At 40.6% G+C, this 18,763-nt stretch overlaps 2 protein-coding genes and 1 long non-coding RNA gene across 14 annotated transcripts in view; 2 read left to right on the forward strand and 1 right to left on the reverse strand.

Moving 5' to 3' along the window:
- LOC109202475 (collagen alpha-1(XIII) chain) overlaps window positions 1-7,875 on the reverse strand; it is a 61,520-nt gene extending 53,645 nt beyond the window's left edge. For all 3 annotated transcript variants that reach the window (XM_019360047.2, XM_025897314.1, XM_019360048.2), the window contains exons 1-2: window positions 7,233-7,875; window positions 121-190 (exon numbers count right to left, since the gene is read on the reverse strand). In XM_019360047.2, the coding sequence (XP_019215592.1) occupies window positions 121-190; window positions 7,233-7,517 (355 nt within the window). In that variant the 5' untranslated portion in view covers window positions 7,518-7,875. The remainder of the gene's footprint in view (window positions 1-120; window positions 191-7,232) is intronic.
- The window catches only part of rasgrp3 (RAS guanyl releasing protein 3 (calcium and DAG-regulated)), a 562,943-nt gene that overhangs the window by 109,724 nt on the left and 434,456 nt on the right, over window positions 1-18,763 (forward strand). The gene's annotated exons all lie outside the window — the stretch shown is intronic.
- LOC109202480 (uncharacterized) lies at window positions 8,040-10,365 on the forward strand. The gene is made up of 2 exons (XR_002062414.2): window positions 8,040-8,536; window positions 9,697-10,365. It is a non-coding gene; the product is annotated as an uncharacterized LOC109202480 (long non-coding RNA).

Genomic DNA, 18,763 nt, shown 5'->3' on the forward strand with positions numbered 1-18,763 from the left:
ACAACAACTATGAAGCTACAGTACAATTGCAGTTTCTTATGTTGAATAACGGTGACAAATGAAATCAAATCCATCAGAAAGTAAGCAAACAGTGAATAAGTGAATGACTGAGGAACGTACCTGGGGGACACAGGCAGCTGTGGGAAACTTCTCTTGCATCCCGCGTCTTTGGTAGTCGCGCTGCAAGCTTCTGTGTGAGACAAAAAACAGAGGAATGTTAAACTGAAGGTTACTGTTGTTCTAACTCAACTGATTTTCTCATTGAAATTACTACAGTCCTCAGTGACAGCCATTCTTATGAAGTCTTAAGGTGAGATAAAACAAGCCTCTACAAAATCAAAAGTCATCAGCTGTCTACAATAACTTGAGGGGGGGAAAGCTATTGACCGCCCCACAGACCACCACCTTATGCTATACCTTGTATATATGGCCTTTTGAAGATCTAAAAATAAACAGACCTATTGTTAGCGGGATTAACTCAGCCACCTACAACAAGCACATCACCAACATCCTAAATCCACTCGTGGGGAACACACCCCATCACATCAAACACTCAACTGACTTCACCAACACACTCTGCAAACTTGAGCTGAATCCAGATGGTGTCCTTCCATAGTGATGTGGTCTCATCACTTATATACTTACAACTGAAGCAGATAACTGACAGTTCCCTAGATAACAGACCCAGCTTTACCCCCAGTCAGATTTGTTACACCACTGCCTCACCACCACACTTTTGTAACCCATTGTAGCCAACCTTTACATGGAGGAAGTGAAAAGTGACACCCTAGGCTCCTTCAAGCAGACAGCACCTAACCACTGGGAAAGATATTCTGATGTCAAAATCAAAACCCAACAAGTAAAATCCTTCACTGCTCCCATCAACTCTTGGATAGACATATAAAGTTCACCAGGGATGACACAAAGATGAACTGTTTCTGGACTGTGCTGTGTGCACTGAGGAAGACGGAAACATCAACACTGAAGTTTACCAGAAGCCCACACACACAGACCACTACCTAATATTTGAGTCCCACCACCCTGTGGAACACAAACTTGGGGTAATCAGGACCCTGCAACATCAGGCAGAAAACATTTCTGCTAAACCATACGGAAAAGAAAAGACAAACATGTAAAGAAAACTCATAAAACTCACAACTTCAACAAATCAGCAAAGATGCACAGGGAAGAAAGTCAGACAACATGTTCCTTATGTAGCAGGTTTATCAGGAGACATCCCAGTGCACTTCACACCCAGCTACACCCTCAGACAAAATCCCACACACAATCTGAAGCAGAATATATGGTGGAGCAGAGGGTGTGTCCACTCAACTCGCTCCACAGAGAGTTCTGTTGTCAGATGCAGGCAGTGCACAAAGTGTTACAGCCAGTCTGTGGGCCACTGTTGCTCTTGGTGTTGTTGTTGTCGCAAAGAAGAGTGAAGTTCTAACATACAAAGAGCTGAAGTGACACTCAATGTTGAACAACTGGTGAACTCATTATTAATCCTGGCTAAGCAACATAGAAGAACGACAACCAGAATTTGCAATTCCTGAAGATTGTATTGGGATTGTTGCTATTTGTGGACTGTGATTAGCTGTGGAAGGAAGCAGAGTTTTACATAAATAACTTGTTTATGTAGAGTTAAAATAGGTGTGCCAAATAAAGTGGCAGAGATGTGAAATTGATGGTAAATGGTCTGGTTCTTATAAAGCACTTTTCTACTCTGAGCACTCACAGGGCTTCATTCACACAAGCACTTCTTTCTATGTCAGTGCTTTCTATCTAACATTCACACTTTCATACGCACTAAGCCAATTACCAACACACTGAAAGGTCAAGCTTACATGTCCCACATGAGCCAGTGGTAAGTTTGCCACAGACGGCAACAGCCAGAGTATGGTGAGACAGGGGCTAACCAATCCACAGATATATTCAAATGATGGAGGTGAGACATGAGAAAAGAGAGCCTTTTCTCTCTGAGAGAAGCACTGCACCCTGCAAGTGTACCTAACAAAGTGGAACACTGTCCTTTTACATTACTGTAGTGTCATTCCACAGAGCATACAGTTCTACGATGCTTGATCGTTAAAAGCATCCATGCTGTACTTGAATTCACAACCTTACCTGGAATATTTTAGGAACTGTCAAAAAAATTTTCATTCATCTCAAATCATCAAATTTCAGAACATTTTTCTGATCAACTACCTTTGATTTCCCTGAAAAATGTAACAATGCAGCATTTTCATATATAAGAGACTTTATTTGAAGCATTTCTTCCATCGGTCATCACCAAACCTCACCAAAGTCAGCTGTGGCAACTGCAGCTTTAGGGTTAGGGATGTGTTAAGGTTAGGGGATTGGCTCTGACTACAAATCACGCTGTGTGGACACAGCAACTGGCTTTGGATGAATACTGACGTGACATGAGCAACTGGTCCCTTTTTCATGTCTTGCTTGTTTTGCTATCGTGTGTACAAAAAGAATTCACATCGATACTTCATCATAAAACCTTTATCATAAAAATGAAATTTTTGTGACTTTTGTCAAAATAAGATTTTATTGGATAGCTTTGATTTTTTTAAATGCTTATATCATTTGACACTGAACAAAATACATAACCATCCGAGTACATTCTCGACATCACAGCTTTGGGTCTCGCTGGTGTTGGTTACTGGCAGACGAATGCCAGGAAGGCATTTAGATGCCTGCAACAGGTGTTGAAGGGGATGTTATGAAGACACTGTGATTCTGATGACTGCTTCAGTAGTGCCTGTTAGTTTGGTGTCCACTTTAGTTATCGTGTAAACAGGCAAATGTGTCACATGAGCATAACTAAAGTTGTTATATAAGGGTGAAAACTTTCGGGGTGGTGCTCATAAAGAGAAGTTCAAAACTGCTTATCGCGACTCCTCATTGTTAGACGGAGCCCGAGTCCAATTTAAGGCAGTTTCACTGTTCAATGATCTAATAAGTGCTTTGTTTCAAGCTTTAAGAAGCATAATGGCTGGAGAGCAGCCCAATGTCAGTAAACTGCGTCCTGCAGGCATTCTGTGAGTGCTTTATTCCTTAAGTACAGGGTTACATGTGAAACTGAAACATCAGATTCGCCTAAAATAACCAAACTTTAGCGCTCGTGTCCTTCAAAACTCTCATGTGAAAGCAATTGTAGGACTGCACTCAAAATTCTCTTAGCCCACTTTATATTATTCATGAATACTTACAGGAATTTATTCGGTTGATATTGGCAGACCCCACTCACAACTGGAGAAATCTTTAGCGGCTTTAAGGGAGCCAGGCAGCCTGCAACAATACTTAAAGACACAGCTTCTAGGCTACATAATAGGAATAATAGAGAGTGAAGAATCAGTTCGTCTGCAGCAATCAGCTCTGCCCATGTCAAAGGTCACAGAAACAGGAGTCTGTCAGAGGGGGAGAAATGCAAAGCACTGCCTTTAAAGTCCTCACATTAATATTCACCTACACTCGAATGCATCTCCATTCATCTGGGTAACGCGGATCTGTACAGTCTGCTTTTGTAGTGTTGCCTCTGCAGACTACCAACAATCACAGTGAGAGTGAAGTACATACTCTCAACTTTAATTCAACTAGTTTAACAAAACTGTTGCATTTAGAGTTTAGTAATTACAGCCAGAGTGTTCTCATTTCCTTTACAGGGTTTTAACCCCTGCATGACTTATCACTTATTTTGACTCTGCCAGAGTAGCTTTGAATCGGCCTTTCACTCCAACAACAGGAGGTGGTGCTGCTCTACTCACTGTCAGAACTGTGTTTGTGACATCATCTATAATTTTAGGATTACTCATTATTATTATAGACTATATTATTATAGCATTATTGCTACTGCTTATTAATAATACTACTGTATTATATCACTTTTGTGATTCACTTTGATACTCTGGTTCAAACATTTTGTGAAAAAGTTTTGTATATCTGTTAGACTGTTGCTGTGAAAGCAACAGTCTAACAGATATATGTTCCTCAAATACGTGACCAACAATCTTTATGTGGTGAGTTATGTGAAACGTGTGCTGGCAGGTAGGTGAGAATTAACAGAGTTCAGCCTGGTCTCAATGAGCAGCCATGCAGTTTGCTCTCAGCCTCCACACAGTGTTTATATTTGTTGTGAATATTTTCTGTATTGTTTTTGTGATTGTTCAGTCAAAGCCTCATCATCATCATCATCATGACCCCTCAACCTGGATGTAGGGAAAATAATTTATGGGAAACTGCAGGAACTGTGTGAGTCCAGATAATGAATGAATAAATACACAATCATGAGCATCACAGTGGGTTCCTTTGTCACAGAGTGGGTGACCCTTCAGACCACTGTCCCACCTCCACAGACCCCGGCCGAAATATTCTCTCGACCCTGATTTTAACACATGTAAACGTAACTCCAGGAATCATTGATGGATTGTTATAAAAACAATCATTTTCTTTATCTTAATCTAAACTTTATGACAAAGCTCAAATGAGGGATTTTTGCTTGTCTCATTTCAAAGCTTGTTGTTCAGCTGCAGCGTTTCATTTGCACTCAAACTGTCAGCCAACAGTGTTTACATGGGCAAATAAACACATTAATAGCTAGGGTTGTCAAAAATAATGATTAGTATTAAAAAATATGAATAAATTAAGACAAACAACAGCAGCTACAGCAGGCACACAGATCATTACCTCATTAACAGCTGAATTGTTTAACCCTCATGACATGTTATGAAGAATGCTGTTTTTATGCTGTTTTAATGCAACTTCATACTGAATCTTTAAAATTATGACAGATATATTTTTTCACTCATCAAAAACATTTGCTGATTGTCCAAATATTGTGCTGAATGTTGAAGTATAAGAGTAGATAGACTGGCCGACCTACACATTAAACGTACAGCGGTTGTTTGGCCATGGACACCCTGTGATTCCTAAACACTTCCATTTGGCGATGATACCTCTTATCTTTGTTAGTGGGATATGTAGGAGAGCAGACTGATTTACTGCATCATATTACAGGACTGACCCATTCTTCCACAGATGTTTGTAAAGGCACATTGGATGGCTGGGGGCTTCATTTTATACACTTCTGGCAAAGGAAATAAAAATATCTGATTTCAAAGATTAATAGGTGTGGTGCAAACTTTTGTCCTCTTCACTGGTAGATTATATAAACTGTAGGAGCTCTGCAGTTCTAAAACTAAAAGGTGGAGAGTCATTTGTCTATGTCAGTCCTCTCTGTCTGACATTCACACACATTCATATTCTGATGGATGCATCTCAGGAGCAACATGGGGTTCGTGTCTTGCCCAAGGATACATGGCGGCTGGAGGAGCCAGGGATCAAATCACCAACCTTCCGATTAGTAGATGACCTCTTCTACCTCCTGAGCTCGACGTATTCAGTAGCAAGGAAATTTCATGACTGGACCTGTTGCAAGGTAACGTCCAATCACAGTAGCACGCTGGGATTCTTCAAGTCTGTACACCGACAAGCCTGATTTTACACATCTGTGGCCAGGAGACTGATTGGAACACCTGAATTCAATTATTTGGATGGGCGAGTAAATAAATATGGCAATATAGAGTATTGCAATAGTATATGTAGTGTTAACGTCAAGGTAAAAAGATGCAACTTCCTCCCCAGGACTGCAAACAATAAGGTCCAATAAGGACCACATCTCCTGGCCATATTTTCCACAAAAGAGGAAATTGGTCATCACTGAAGGAAACAGCGTGGCTGATTCTGGACAGCGTTGGGTGAAAATCCCACAGATTTCTCTGTCTTCCTCTTTCTGTCTCTCTGTACAGAAGGGCACATCTGTGCTCGTGTCCCATTAATAATGACTATTTATACTCACAGTGCTAAACAAAGAGACAAGCTACATCACCCTGGGCCTGTCTGGAAACAGATCCTCTCCACTGGGCCCCCCTGGAGGCACAGGCACTGAAACTGGATCTTTGAATGGCTCAAACTGACTGTAAAACTTCACTTTGTTTTTTTATTATTGTTTGTTTGTTTTATTTTCACTCATATGTTAGTAGGTCCTACATCTCAAACTACAGTGCAAAGAAATAAACTACTTTTAGATTTATACCATTTAGTAACATTATCATTTGCTCACAGGAAATAAACGTTTGCATTTATACAAAGTTTCTATCAAAGTAGACATAAACCCAAGTAAAATCCCTGGCTTTCTATGTCATTTTGTAATCCCAAGATTTCTCTTCAAAAGTACTGTGGCTCCAGAATTTGACACCCTCCCTGGGCTATATTTGGACTAAAACTGTCATCCATCTTTAGCAAGAAAAGCACACAGCCTAAATTCCAGCTATTGTTGTGCTAACTGATGACCATCACTGACAGACATGATTAATATAAAATATTGTCTGAGTTGCTGGTGGTCTACAGGACAGTTGTATATAATCTGCTTCCTTTGACTGAGGTATAAGGGTTTAGGTGAGTTTGAGTACTGAACACATCCTGACTTCAGGTCTGAGACTGCAAGCAAGCTCTGCACTAACCACCACGTGCTCATTTTTCCTCCTGTTAAATGCATTTAACTGGTCCTAGTGAAAGGGGTCGAGGAGTCTGTGTTTGTGTGTGTGTGTGTCTGTGTGTGTGTGTTGTGGGGGGGGATAAAAGCTGGGCTACAGCAACTAGAGGAAGGGAAAGCCGGCTCCCTGTGGATCTTTAAACACCGTGCAGGCTGTTAGGTGCTTGTTGGTGTAGCTGTGATCAATTGGAGGGCAGCGCTGAGGGCAACTTTAAAAGCAACAGATGTGAAAAGCCACAGAGAGCCCTTCACACTGTTATCTCAGAGAAGATAAACGCATGTTGTGTTTAACACCTGTGCAACTGGCTTCTTAATGTTGTACTTTGGAGATACCACAGTGCTTTGTTTAAGAGCAATGGAGCATCTCTTTGAATAAGAGCGCTATAAATATCTATATATATATATATACATATATATATATATATATATATATATACGTATATATATATATATATATGTATATATATCTATATATATATATATATAGATATATATACGTAAATGAGAGATTCACTTAATCTTTATCATGACACTGTCTACTATTACCTCTAAAATTATTTTCAAAAACAAATTAGTTGTGTGTGTGTGTGGGGGGGGGAGTATAACGCAAAAACATTTCTGTTTATCATAAAAAAATAATCTTTTGATCATTTTAAGCGACTCTTACTTCTTCCAGGATCTGGTCGAGACGACCCAGGATGACAGGCTCCACCTGTTCCACGGACAGCATCCACGCAGAAAGCCGCTGCTGTTCCAGACTTACTATCCTGGACTGCAGCTCCGACGTCCGCACAAAAACTACGATCCAAACTCCAACAGACAGCACGGACACCGCGATGCAAAATGCCACGCAACACAAATCTCTCCACAGCGGCTGCTTCAAGCCAATGCGCCTCTTTTCACCTGGTTTACCAGCGACTCCCCACTTCTTTTCCTGTTCCATTTCAGACATGTGAGTGTGGCTCTAAGCACCCAACAATCCCCAAGCTCATCAGGTGTAGAGTTGCACAGAAAGAATCCTGCCGATCTGTAACTTTGCAGGAGGCTGTTTATACTGAGTAAACTCTGCCGTTCGTCACCTATTTGGCTGCACTCATGAGTAATTACATAAACCTTCAAAACCGAAACATTCCGTGTCCGAGTCTTCCTCTGTCTTACTCCTTTGTGTTCCGCTCCGTTTGTCCCATTTGCTACTTCAGAGCGATCCCACTATGTGCTGCAGGCCAGTCGCCAGGCCAGTCCCTGTAACCCGAACCAGTCTCCCGTTCCTCTGTACAACTCTGGTTGTCGCCGGCTCTTTGCTCACACTGCATGCTCCTCCTCTGAGAGGTTTTAGGTTAAATGGCGGGGCGGGATTCGCCAGTGTTGCTACCTCCTTTGATCTGTGTACTTGGACAGGGGTATTTTTAGGTGCGCAAAGCCAGGACGCAAAGTCACACAGCGGGTATACTGAGTGCCTGCTGACTGCTGCTCAAAACAACGCACCACACTGATCTCGTTTGGAGGATCTGCTAGCTTCTGTGAACTTGTTCTGTGCAGATTCAAGTTCACCACACCAGGATAGATTATATAGCAACATACTAGAGTAGTTTGGCGTGATTTACGGTTCACAATAATCTCTACACTGTAAAAACTGTGATTTGGGTTAATTAGTATCTAATAGGAAAGTAATAGTAACTATTACTCAGTAAAAACATGTATGTGTTGTTTTAATTAAATCTAAGCAAAATTAAACATTTTTGAGATGTTCAGTTATTTAAATTTACACAATTTTGTTTGGGGTAAATTAAGCAATAGTTTATTGATCAGATTTAACAAAAATGTATGAGTACCATGAAAAATTAAGAAATCTAATAGATTTAACTAATGAAAGCATTTTCATTTCAATGATTCTACACTTCCGCTGTAGTCAGTTGTGCCACGTGCAGGACACACACACTTCAGCAGTGGATGATCTCCATTTTGTCCGAGGTAAGATTATCTAAATTTGTACGAATATACGACACGTTTTAAACAATAAAGTATAGCAGTTTTGAGTAAAAGTTCTAAACAGTATGATACGTTAAAATTAGATTAATAATGACCACTGTAATGACAGTATTGTATTTTTACGCAAAATGGCATGAAGTGGACTGTTAGCATAAGGTCACTTTCCAAGCCTTCGCGGCTGTGTTACTTCAGAGCTTTGACTAACCACATGTTTTACCATATTAAAAAATATATCAATGATATATTTCGATGGGCTGTAACCTCCCTCATTTACTTTTAAAATTTTATGAAAAAGTTTTGCACTTAGTGGTGAGTGATGTACTTAAAATCATTTGTACGGGATTTTGTCAGTCACAGTTTTTTGAAGCTTTTGTCTCCATGCAGTGTTTTTCAGTTGTGGTAATTAAGCTAAAGTGGCTCAGTCCAGCAACATAACTGGTTTTCATTTTCATGCTGTCGGAGCCCTGTGACTTTAGTGCAGGCACAGCTCACATAGAGGGATGATGCAAGTTTCCAGTTAAACTTGGTCGATGTATCAGTGAGACCCATGCTCAGTCACGATGTTTATGTTTCTGTAGAACGATCTTCAAGACAAAGGTACATTCAGGAAATAATATAGTAATACGTGTTTAATCTGACATAAGTCTTTCATAATTTCTATGTTTAACACCCAATGGTGTTTGGATATGGAGATGACATTGTGTAGATTAAAAGGACGTCTTTTCAAATATGGGAAGATATATACAGTATATAAATATATAAATAGTGTTATTTCATGTCATGATCTGTCACCAAATCGGTACAGAAAATAGGGTCTATCCCCTTTTCAATCTAATAAAGAGTTTCATTGTTTTATATGTGAACCTCACCTTTAAAAATTTAAGTATTAATTCAAATTTGTCTTTACCAATTTGTGTGTGTAAAATTTTTACTTCGGAGAGTGCGATTGTTATTAATGTTGTGTTCTTTTCAGTTGTTGGAAGATCCCTCAACTTAAATTCAGCTGATCATTATGTAGACTATGCATAGGTTGTGATGGATGATTGTATTAAATTAAACTAGGAGTTTTGAAAGCAGCAGAAAATGACCAAGTTGACCGTACTTAATCTAAGTTAATTCTGCCCATTTACATTTTATTCTAGGTTGAACGAGATAGAGCTCCATGTAATCACGGATGACCAAATCGAGAAGTTGGTTCTTCCATCAGGGATCCCACCAACAGTAGAGGAGCTGCAAAGTGTTGTGTAGGATATCTTTGGGATTTCAAACGACTTCAGTCTTCAGTATTTTAAACCACAATTTCAGGACTACTTCACTATTCGCAGAAGTGACCAGGATCAGCTAAAGTTGTGCATCACCCTGGTCATCCTGCCAGTTTTCGGCAACCCCTCTGATCAACTGTCAACTGACTATCACTCATCATCCAATCCAGTTGTATCCAGTGCAGACTCTGCTGCAACCACATCTTCTCAGGACAAAATTATTCTCAAAAGGCAGAAGTTCACAGAACGTTGTGAGCCCTGGCCGAAGCTGTTCCCCATTCCACAGTCTTCATATGAAACCGAAATGTAACTGGAAAGAGCCACTGAGAGTATAAAAAGAATGGAAATCTTCTGCCCACCACCAAAGTAAAGACTGACATTCTCGAGAAGTTGGCTGAAACTGTATTTTCAATTATGGCCTATTCTTCCTATTATCTTGGGGCAAGCACTAGTGAAGAATTTCAGTGCATACAATCTAAATCAATCAGAAAAATGTTATATTATACATTTTGTATACGTTTTATATTCCACAATAAAAGTTTGAATGTTCTCTTTGTGAAATTGATTCATTTTACTCAGAAAAGAAGTTAAATTAATTTGATTTTCTCTTACTATTCAGTCATTATTTATAAAGTTTAATTGGGAAATTATTGAATCCAATTTGAGTTTTACTTAAAAACAAAAGGTTTTCATTTCTTTGTAATGGATATTTTAGTCATTTTTTACTAAACCTTTGCCAGATTGTTAGTAAATTCAAAGTAATTTTTCTCAGAGATTAATTTCAAATGAATTAATTTTTTTGTTACAATTAGGCAATTTTAACTTTCAATTTGAGATTTTGTCCCTAAATCCAACACATATTTACAAGTGAATGTTATTAATATCTATTTTTGTTTTTTGTTGAAATTTAATTAACATTGTATATAAATTTTACATAAGTCACTTGAAATTAAAATCTACTTAAGTAAATTAAGTGTCACTTTGTTGCCATAGGTTTTTTAAGTAACCTCTAGTCACAGTTTTTACAGTGTATGGTCCCCCCTCAGTCAGTCCTTTGACTGACAGAAGCCTGTGAATTATGAGAAAAACAGAAATTCTGTTTTAAACCTGTGGTTCTCAAACTGTTTTCTGACACAGTCCACATTAGAGTAGTTCAAGCCACACAACCCACAACTTTAAATAACAACAGCATCCAAGTTTAAACCAAACATGAGCCAGTACAATATCATCTACACTGTAAAATCTAATTAGTTCCCAGAACTCAAAAAAATTGGATCAAGTTTACGTAAGATGACCAAGTTGAGGCAACTTACTCATTTTGAGTACACTGTACAGCCGTGTTAGTTCCCAGAACTCAAAAAAATTAAGGAAACTCGTTGCCTCAAAAAAACTAAGTAAAACTTACTTAAGATGACTGTTAGGACAACTTATACATTGCAAGTCTGCAGTATTAAGAATAACTTGATATTTCTGACTTTACTAATTGTTTACCTATTGACAAACATTTCAAGTTAAACTAAATGAAAAATCAATTTGTGTAACCTGAATATGATTAAAAATAATTAACAACACTTTTTGTAATGATGTTAAAATCAGCCCAACTTTTATTTTCAAACACAACAAAGTATAACAGCCAACATACTGGACACTGTTCTGCTGAACAACAAACAATTATAATCTTACAATGAGACAAAGTCTCAGATGTAATTATTCTGAAAATAAGTTTAGGCCTACCACAAGTTTGTTTTGTACTTACATTACTTATATAATCAAAATAAAATATTTGTTGTTCTGTCACAAGTGCAGTCTCTGATTTAAACAACACATTTGTTTTTCATTCCAACACATGAGCTGGAATGTTGTATTATTTTAAGGATGCTTGTTTCCAGTCCAGGCATTACTGCCTGAATGACTGTCATGGATCGAGGTGATCCAAATGTAGGTGCAGAACAAAAGTCTTTAACTTCCCTTAAGTACAGTGGCAGTGGATGTGGGTTGGAGATGCAATGAGCTTGAACCTGCAGGCGACCATCTTCACTGACCACACCATCTGTGACGGAGGACTCGTCTCTCCTGTTGTCCTGCAAGCAAACAATCATATTTTTTGGAACATGAACTTAATTGCTTTCTTAAAACATTTTTTTCTGCATTTGGTATAGAACAGACTCCAATTTAGACAATCTCAGGCTCCCTCCCCACCGGAGAGGTGACATTCAATGTCCCACTTGTCAGTCTGGATAGCCCTGACCACCACCCAACACACAATAATGTCATGAAAGCATCATTTTAAGGGCTATGCAAACATGGCCAATAACTTTCATTCTAATGATGTGCAAAATGATTTTGGGCACAAAACAAATTTTGCTGTTAGAAAACTTGCAGACTTCACTATATACAGTGTAGACCCTCTAAACTAAGTTTGGGGGATGTGATCTTTCAAGAAATGCAGACCAAACTGTTGTTTGTTTACTTACACAGCATGCCTTGTAGAATTAACTGGAGTCACAGCAACAGCATAGTGCAGTCATGATGCCTCCTTCCTCAATGAGCTCAACAACTTTTATGCTCGTTTTGAGCGAGGGAACCCCACAACCACAACCATAACAGACATGACGCCAGACCACCAACCTCTGACTCTCTCCCCCACCGATGTAGGAGCGGTGCTGAGCAGGATCAATGTCCACAAGGCTGCAGGTCCTGATGGTATCCCCGGGCGTGTTCTCAGAGCGTGTTCTGGGGAGCTTGCAGGAGTGCTCACAGACATATTCAACCTGTCCTTGGCCCACGCTGTGGTACCGGCCTGCTTCAAAACCACCTCCATCGTCCCGATACCCAAAAACTCCAACCCATCTAGCCTCAATGACTACCGCCCAGTAGCCCTCACCCCCATCATCACTAAGTGCTTAGAGCAGCTGGTCTTAGCACACTTCAAATCCTGTCTCCCCCCCACCCTGGACCCCCACCAATTTGCATACCGCCAGAACAGGAGCACAGAGGATGCAGTCTCCATCGCACTGCACTCTGTCCTCTCACACCTGGACAACAACAACACCTACGCCAGAATGCTGTTTATAGACTTCAGTTCAGCATTCAATACAATCCTCCCCTCACAACTCATCAGGAAACTGACAGACCTGGGCATCAGTTCCCTCATCTGCAAATGGTTACTGGACTTCCTGACCAACCGCCCCCAACACGTCCGACTGGATAACCGCTGCTCATCAACAATCACAATGAACACCGGTGTACCACAGGGCTGTGTGATGAGCCCTTTCCTCTACTCCCTCTTCACCCACGACTGCAGACCTGCTGATGGTTCCAACACCATCATTAAGTTTGCAGATGACACCACGGTGATTGGCCTCATCAGTGACAACGACGAGGCCGCCTACAGGGAGGAGGTGGATCGTCTGGCTGAGTGGTGCGACACAAACAACCTGCTGCTTAACACCGAGAAGACTAAGGAGCTCATCGTGGACTACAGGAGGAATGCTGACCCACATCCACCCATCCACATTAAGGGGACGGCTGTGGAGCGTGTGAGCAGCTTCAAGTTCCTGGGAGTCCACATCTCCGAGGATCTCACCTGGACGACCAACTGCTCCAAGCTGGTCAAGAAGGCTCACCAGCGCCTCTTCTTCTTGAGGACTCTGAGGAAGAACCACCTGTCCTCAGACATCCTGGTGAACTTCTATCGCTGCACCATCGAGAGCATCCTGACCAACTGTATAACAGTCTGGTACGGGAACTGCTCTGCCTCGGACCGGAAGGCGTTGCAGAGGGTCGTGAAAACTGCCCAGCGCATCGCCGGAGCACCACTTCCTGCCATAAAGGACATCTACAGGAAGCGGTGTCTGAAAAGGGCTGGGAAAATCATCAGAGACCCCAGTCACCCATCACATAGACTCTTCACCCTCCTGCCCTCTGGGAGGCGCTACAGGAGCCTCCGGACTAAGACCACCAGGTACCGGAACAGCTTCTTCCCCACAGCTGTCAGACTCCTGACATCTGACCCACGTTAAACTCATGGACTGAACATACACACACCCACAACCACTAGCACTTTACCACTACTGTATAGTTCTGTGTAGATAATCATTCTGTACATACGATAATTTTTAATCCCACAACTGTTTTTAACTTACATAGTTCACATTCTGTATAACTGTATATCTCAGATTTCTGTATAGTTTTTATTTCATATTTATATCCTGTTCATAGCCTGTACATAGCTTGTACTCACTACAGCCTGTACATACTTATAGAATATTCATAACATACTTCACACTGTGTACATTATAACATACCATAATAGACCCATTTCTGTAATATACTTACACATCTCTATTATTGCTAATTTATATTGTAATATATCTATATCACGACTAAAGCACTTTCTGGATGGATGCAAACTGCATTTCGTTGCCCTGTACCTGTGACATGTGCAATGACAATAAAGTTGAATTCTATTCTATTCTATTCTATCTCAAGTCTAATAACAGAAGACAGGAAAAGATCAGTGAAGAAACAACTTCCCCAAACCAAAGCACAAATAAAACAATAAGTAAACCAGGCGGATCTAAAGTATGATTAAAGTTCAGCCTGATTAATATAAATGTCACTGACAGTTGCTAATATATTGGAAAACCAAAATACTTACTGATGTCTTTCTGTCCAACAGCAGGAGTGCTGGTCCCGAGCCTCAAAGACAGTAAGAAGCAAGCAGAGGGAGAAAAAACAGAACATTTTTCAGAAACTGATTTGATCCTTAATGGCTGTGCAATCATTGTAACATAGAGTTTGCTTATGTTGTTAAATAAAGGCTAGATTTGACATTAATAGATGCCACAGATGTTCAAAAGCTGCCACAAAGCATGAAAAAAAAAAAAACATAGACGCTTCCGAAAACGTCAGAGCATTTTTGCAAATATGTGATGTCTTGATAAATCGAGCAGATATTTGAACTTTACACAACTACATTCTCGCCTGAAAATATCTTAAAAGTTTATTTGGTGACCCAGAAAAAGTAATAAGTTTTTTAGCTGCGCTCCTCCGCCATTGCCGCGCTTACAAGTACGCACAGGCTCCGACAACCGCAGCCGACAAATGCGATCCTCCTTTTCCCCAGACTACCCTTTCTGGGTCACAAAATAACCTTTTAAGATATTTTCAGGCGAGAATGTAGCTGTGTAATGCTCAAATATCTACTTAATTTATCAAAATATCACATATTTGCAAAAGTGTTTCCACGTTTTCGGAGAGCTCTGTTATCCACCAGCGCGATAGCTGACTGGGAGGTCAAGGCTCGATAGAGTCCGGGAGCACAGCTAACTCCTGGCGTATTCTTTTCAACCCCCCTGCACTATTTTGCTACTCAGGCTAAACATGATATATATAAAAAAAATTTAAAAAAAACACCCAGCACGCCCCTGCGGGCAGTTTATCCTTCAAGCTCGGGTCCTCTACCAGAGGCCTGGGAGCTTAAGGGTCATGCGCAGTATCTTAGCTGTTCCCAGGACTGCGCTCTTCTGGACAGAGATCTCCGATGTTGTTCCCGGGATCTGCTGGAGCCACTTGCCTAGCTTGGGAGTCACCGCACCTAGTGCTCCGATTACCACGGGGACCACTGTTACCTTCACCCTCCACATCCTCTTGAGCTCTTCTCTGAGCCCTTGGTATTTCTCCCGTGTTCCTTCTTTCTGATGTTGCTGTCATTCGGAATGGCTACATCGATCACTACGGCCGTCTTATTCTGTTAGTCTACCACCACTATGTCCGGTTGGTTAGCCACCATCATTTTGTCCGTCTGTATCTGGAAGTCCCACAGGATCTTAGCTCGGTCATTCTCCACCACCCTTGGGGGCGTCTCCCATTTTGACCTCAGGACTTCCAGGTTATACTCGGCACAGATGTTCCTGTACACTATGCTGGCCACTTGGTTATGGTGTTCCATGTATGTCCTGCCTGCTAGCATCTTGCACCCTGCTGTTATGTGCTGGATTGTCTCTGGGCCATCTTTACACAGCCTGCACCTGGATCTATGGATCTATGGACCTTGTACTCAAAGCTTGTTCTTGTGCTGCCATGATTAGTGCCTCTGTGCTGTCTTTCAGTCCAGCTTTGTCCAGGAGCTGGTAGGATTTCTGGATATCAGCCACCTCCTCTATCTGCCGGTGGTACATACTGTGCAGGGGCCTGTCCTTATACATACATATATATATATATATATATATATATATATATATATATATATATATATATATATAGTTACTTAGTTAGTTAGTTAGTTAAGGCTATGGATTGAAAATACCCCCCACACCCCACCCTACCCCTAACAGCTGCACCTCCCAAAGAATTTTGTCTGGGCTCTCATCTCACTTATTTATTTCAAACAATCAACAGAAAATTTCACAGACATATTTTTATATAAGGTTTTTAAGGCTGTGGTGTTAATTTTTAAGTAACATGAGCCCAGCGGCAACGCTAGGCTAACACTAACTAGCTAGCAAGATTTTAAACCTGGTGCTAAACTAAGAGAAGCCACAAAATCAGTTTGAATAAGAGTAAACATTTACTCACCAAGTCAGTGTATCAGGTAAAGATCCACAGCAATGACAACATTAATCGCTTGAGCTGAAGCTTCTCCAGGTTTGCTCAACATAGTCCAGAAAAAATGCACCATGAACATGCGGACTGATCCGCGAGGGAGGAGGACGGTAGTGACATTTTCAAAACACATCTTTCATCCTTCCGCCCTGAGAAGCAAAACTTCCAGCTTACTTAGTTTTTCTAAGTTAAGACAACTCAAATAAATTGAGTTTATCAGCATTTTTGCATAAAAAGAACTGGTGACTTATTTAAATCGAGTTCTAATAACAAATTGATAAAAACTGAGTTCAGCCTATTTAATATTTTTAATTAAACACAATATTACATTTTACAGTGTATGAACTTCTATTTCTTTCTTTTCCCTGAAAGAGCAACATCATTTCTGTTTGGGGTTTTTTTTAGGTGGAGAGTTTCAGCTTTAATTCAAGAGGTTAAACAAACCATTAAGTGTTTAGAAGTAACCACCATTTTTATAGAAAGTCCACAATTTTCAGAAGCTCAACAGTAATTGTACAATTGACTGACGAGCAGTGCCATGTGGGAACTCTCGCCTCAGTGTTTCATGATAAATGACACAGATTTTTTTTTAAATGTGTTTGTGCTAGAATAATAAAAGGTCCAAAGAGTAAAGGAGGCCATCATTAGATTATACTGTTTCTCTTTATATCAATATTCAAAGGCTTTGTCTGTTCCAGTATCTGTGTTTTGTCTTGTTTCACTTTATGTTGAGTTATGTGAATTTCTCAGTGTTTAGCACTTTATTCTAGTTAGTTATCATTTGCTGGTTTTCTCTGTGTGTTTAATGTTTGGGCCTTCTTAGTTTTCGTATCGTGCTTCTGTTCTCTGGTCGGACACAAATGCAGAGATGAAACATGAACTCAAACAGCTTTATTGCTGAAAACTACGAACTGAAAGTACTGACCAAAAAAACTTCTGGTGTGGAAACTAAGCCACAAAACATGAAGCACACAGCACAGGGGGAAACATGGCAGGATGACCGATGATGTGACAAGGAACAGAGACAAACTGAAGACTTAAATACGCAGGATAACGAGAGGATGGGCAGCAGGTGGAAACACCAGGAACAAATCTGACTAACAGGATAGGAGAAACAAAACTGAACGTCACACATGAGACAAGGTAGCTTCAAAATAAAACGGGAAGTGACATAGATTGTGAGACCCAGGCAAAGGCACGCACAAGGGAAGGACACATAGGACAAAGACACAAGGGGAACCTAAATGGGCAAGAAACTAAAACACAGAATAAACCCAACACTACTAAATGAAGCTTAAACATAAATGACACCAAAATAAAAGAAACCATGACATTTATCGTATTCTATCCCTTGTTTAAGTTATTGTGGTTCCTCTGTGTTTCCCATGGTTTGTCAGGTTGTCATCTTTGATTCCATATTTAGTTACGTTCTACTGTATTTTATTAGTCATTTGTCTCGTGGGAGCTGTGTTTAGTTTTGCTTCCTTTGTCCTGTTTCCACAACATGTTTCAGTTGTGTTCCCACCTGATTCCATTCCCCATGTTATCTCATGAACCTCTAGTTTTTTTGGTCCACTTCTGGGTCTTGAGTTCTGCATTTGGGTCTGCAACCTGCTTGCAACACAGTACTACATGATGACCATCATGGACCCATCAGACATCAGCCTGGTGGAGCAGTTTCTGCACTGTGAGAATGTGAGACTCCAAAAGACTCTTTCTGACATGTGCCCAGAGAATCCCAGACTAGTGGAGCTGTTGCACACATGGCTAAGGGACGTAGTCATTGTCACCATCCGTCCTCTCACGGCTTCTGTCCTGAACTCCACACCTCTGCAGTCTGCAGGCTTTCTGCCGGAGGTTTCTTCCTGTTAAAAGGGAGTTTTTCCTTCCCACTGTCGCCACAGTGCTTGCTCATAGGGGGTCATATGATTGTTGGCTTTTTCTCTGTATGTATTATTGTAGGGTCCACCTTACAATATAAAGCGCCTTGAGGCGACTGTTGTTGTGATTTGACGCTGTATAAATAAAAGTGAATTGAATTGAATTGAAATTTCATGATTCTCACTCTTTCTGCCCGACTGCTCCTCATCAGCCAGCTCCTTGCTGCTCCACCTCAGACTCACCTGTCTCACTGCTAGCCAGTGTTTAACTGTCCTACTCACGAAGGTGGGATATCCAACACGAAAGAAGCAGCACCAGCCAGAGCTTCCATCCCTGCCTCCACCTAAGCTGGTTACCACATTCGTGTTTGTCGGGTCTCTATGACATCTTCCTCAGTAAGTAAGACTGAATTTGCTTTTCCCCCCAAATTGCTGGTTCAAACACTAATCCTTTTGTTTTT

This window comes from Oreochromis niloticus, linkage group LG13 (genome assembly GCF_001858045.2).
Source record: "Oreochromis niloticus isolate F11D_XX linkage group LG13, O_niloticus_UMD_NMBU, whole genome shotgun sequence".
Lineage (NCBI taxonomy): Eukaryota > Metazoa > Chordata > Actinopteri > Cichliformes > Cichlidae > Oreochromis > Oreochromis niloticus.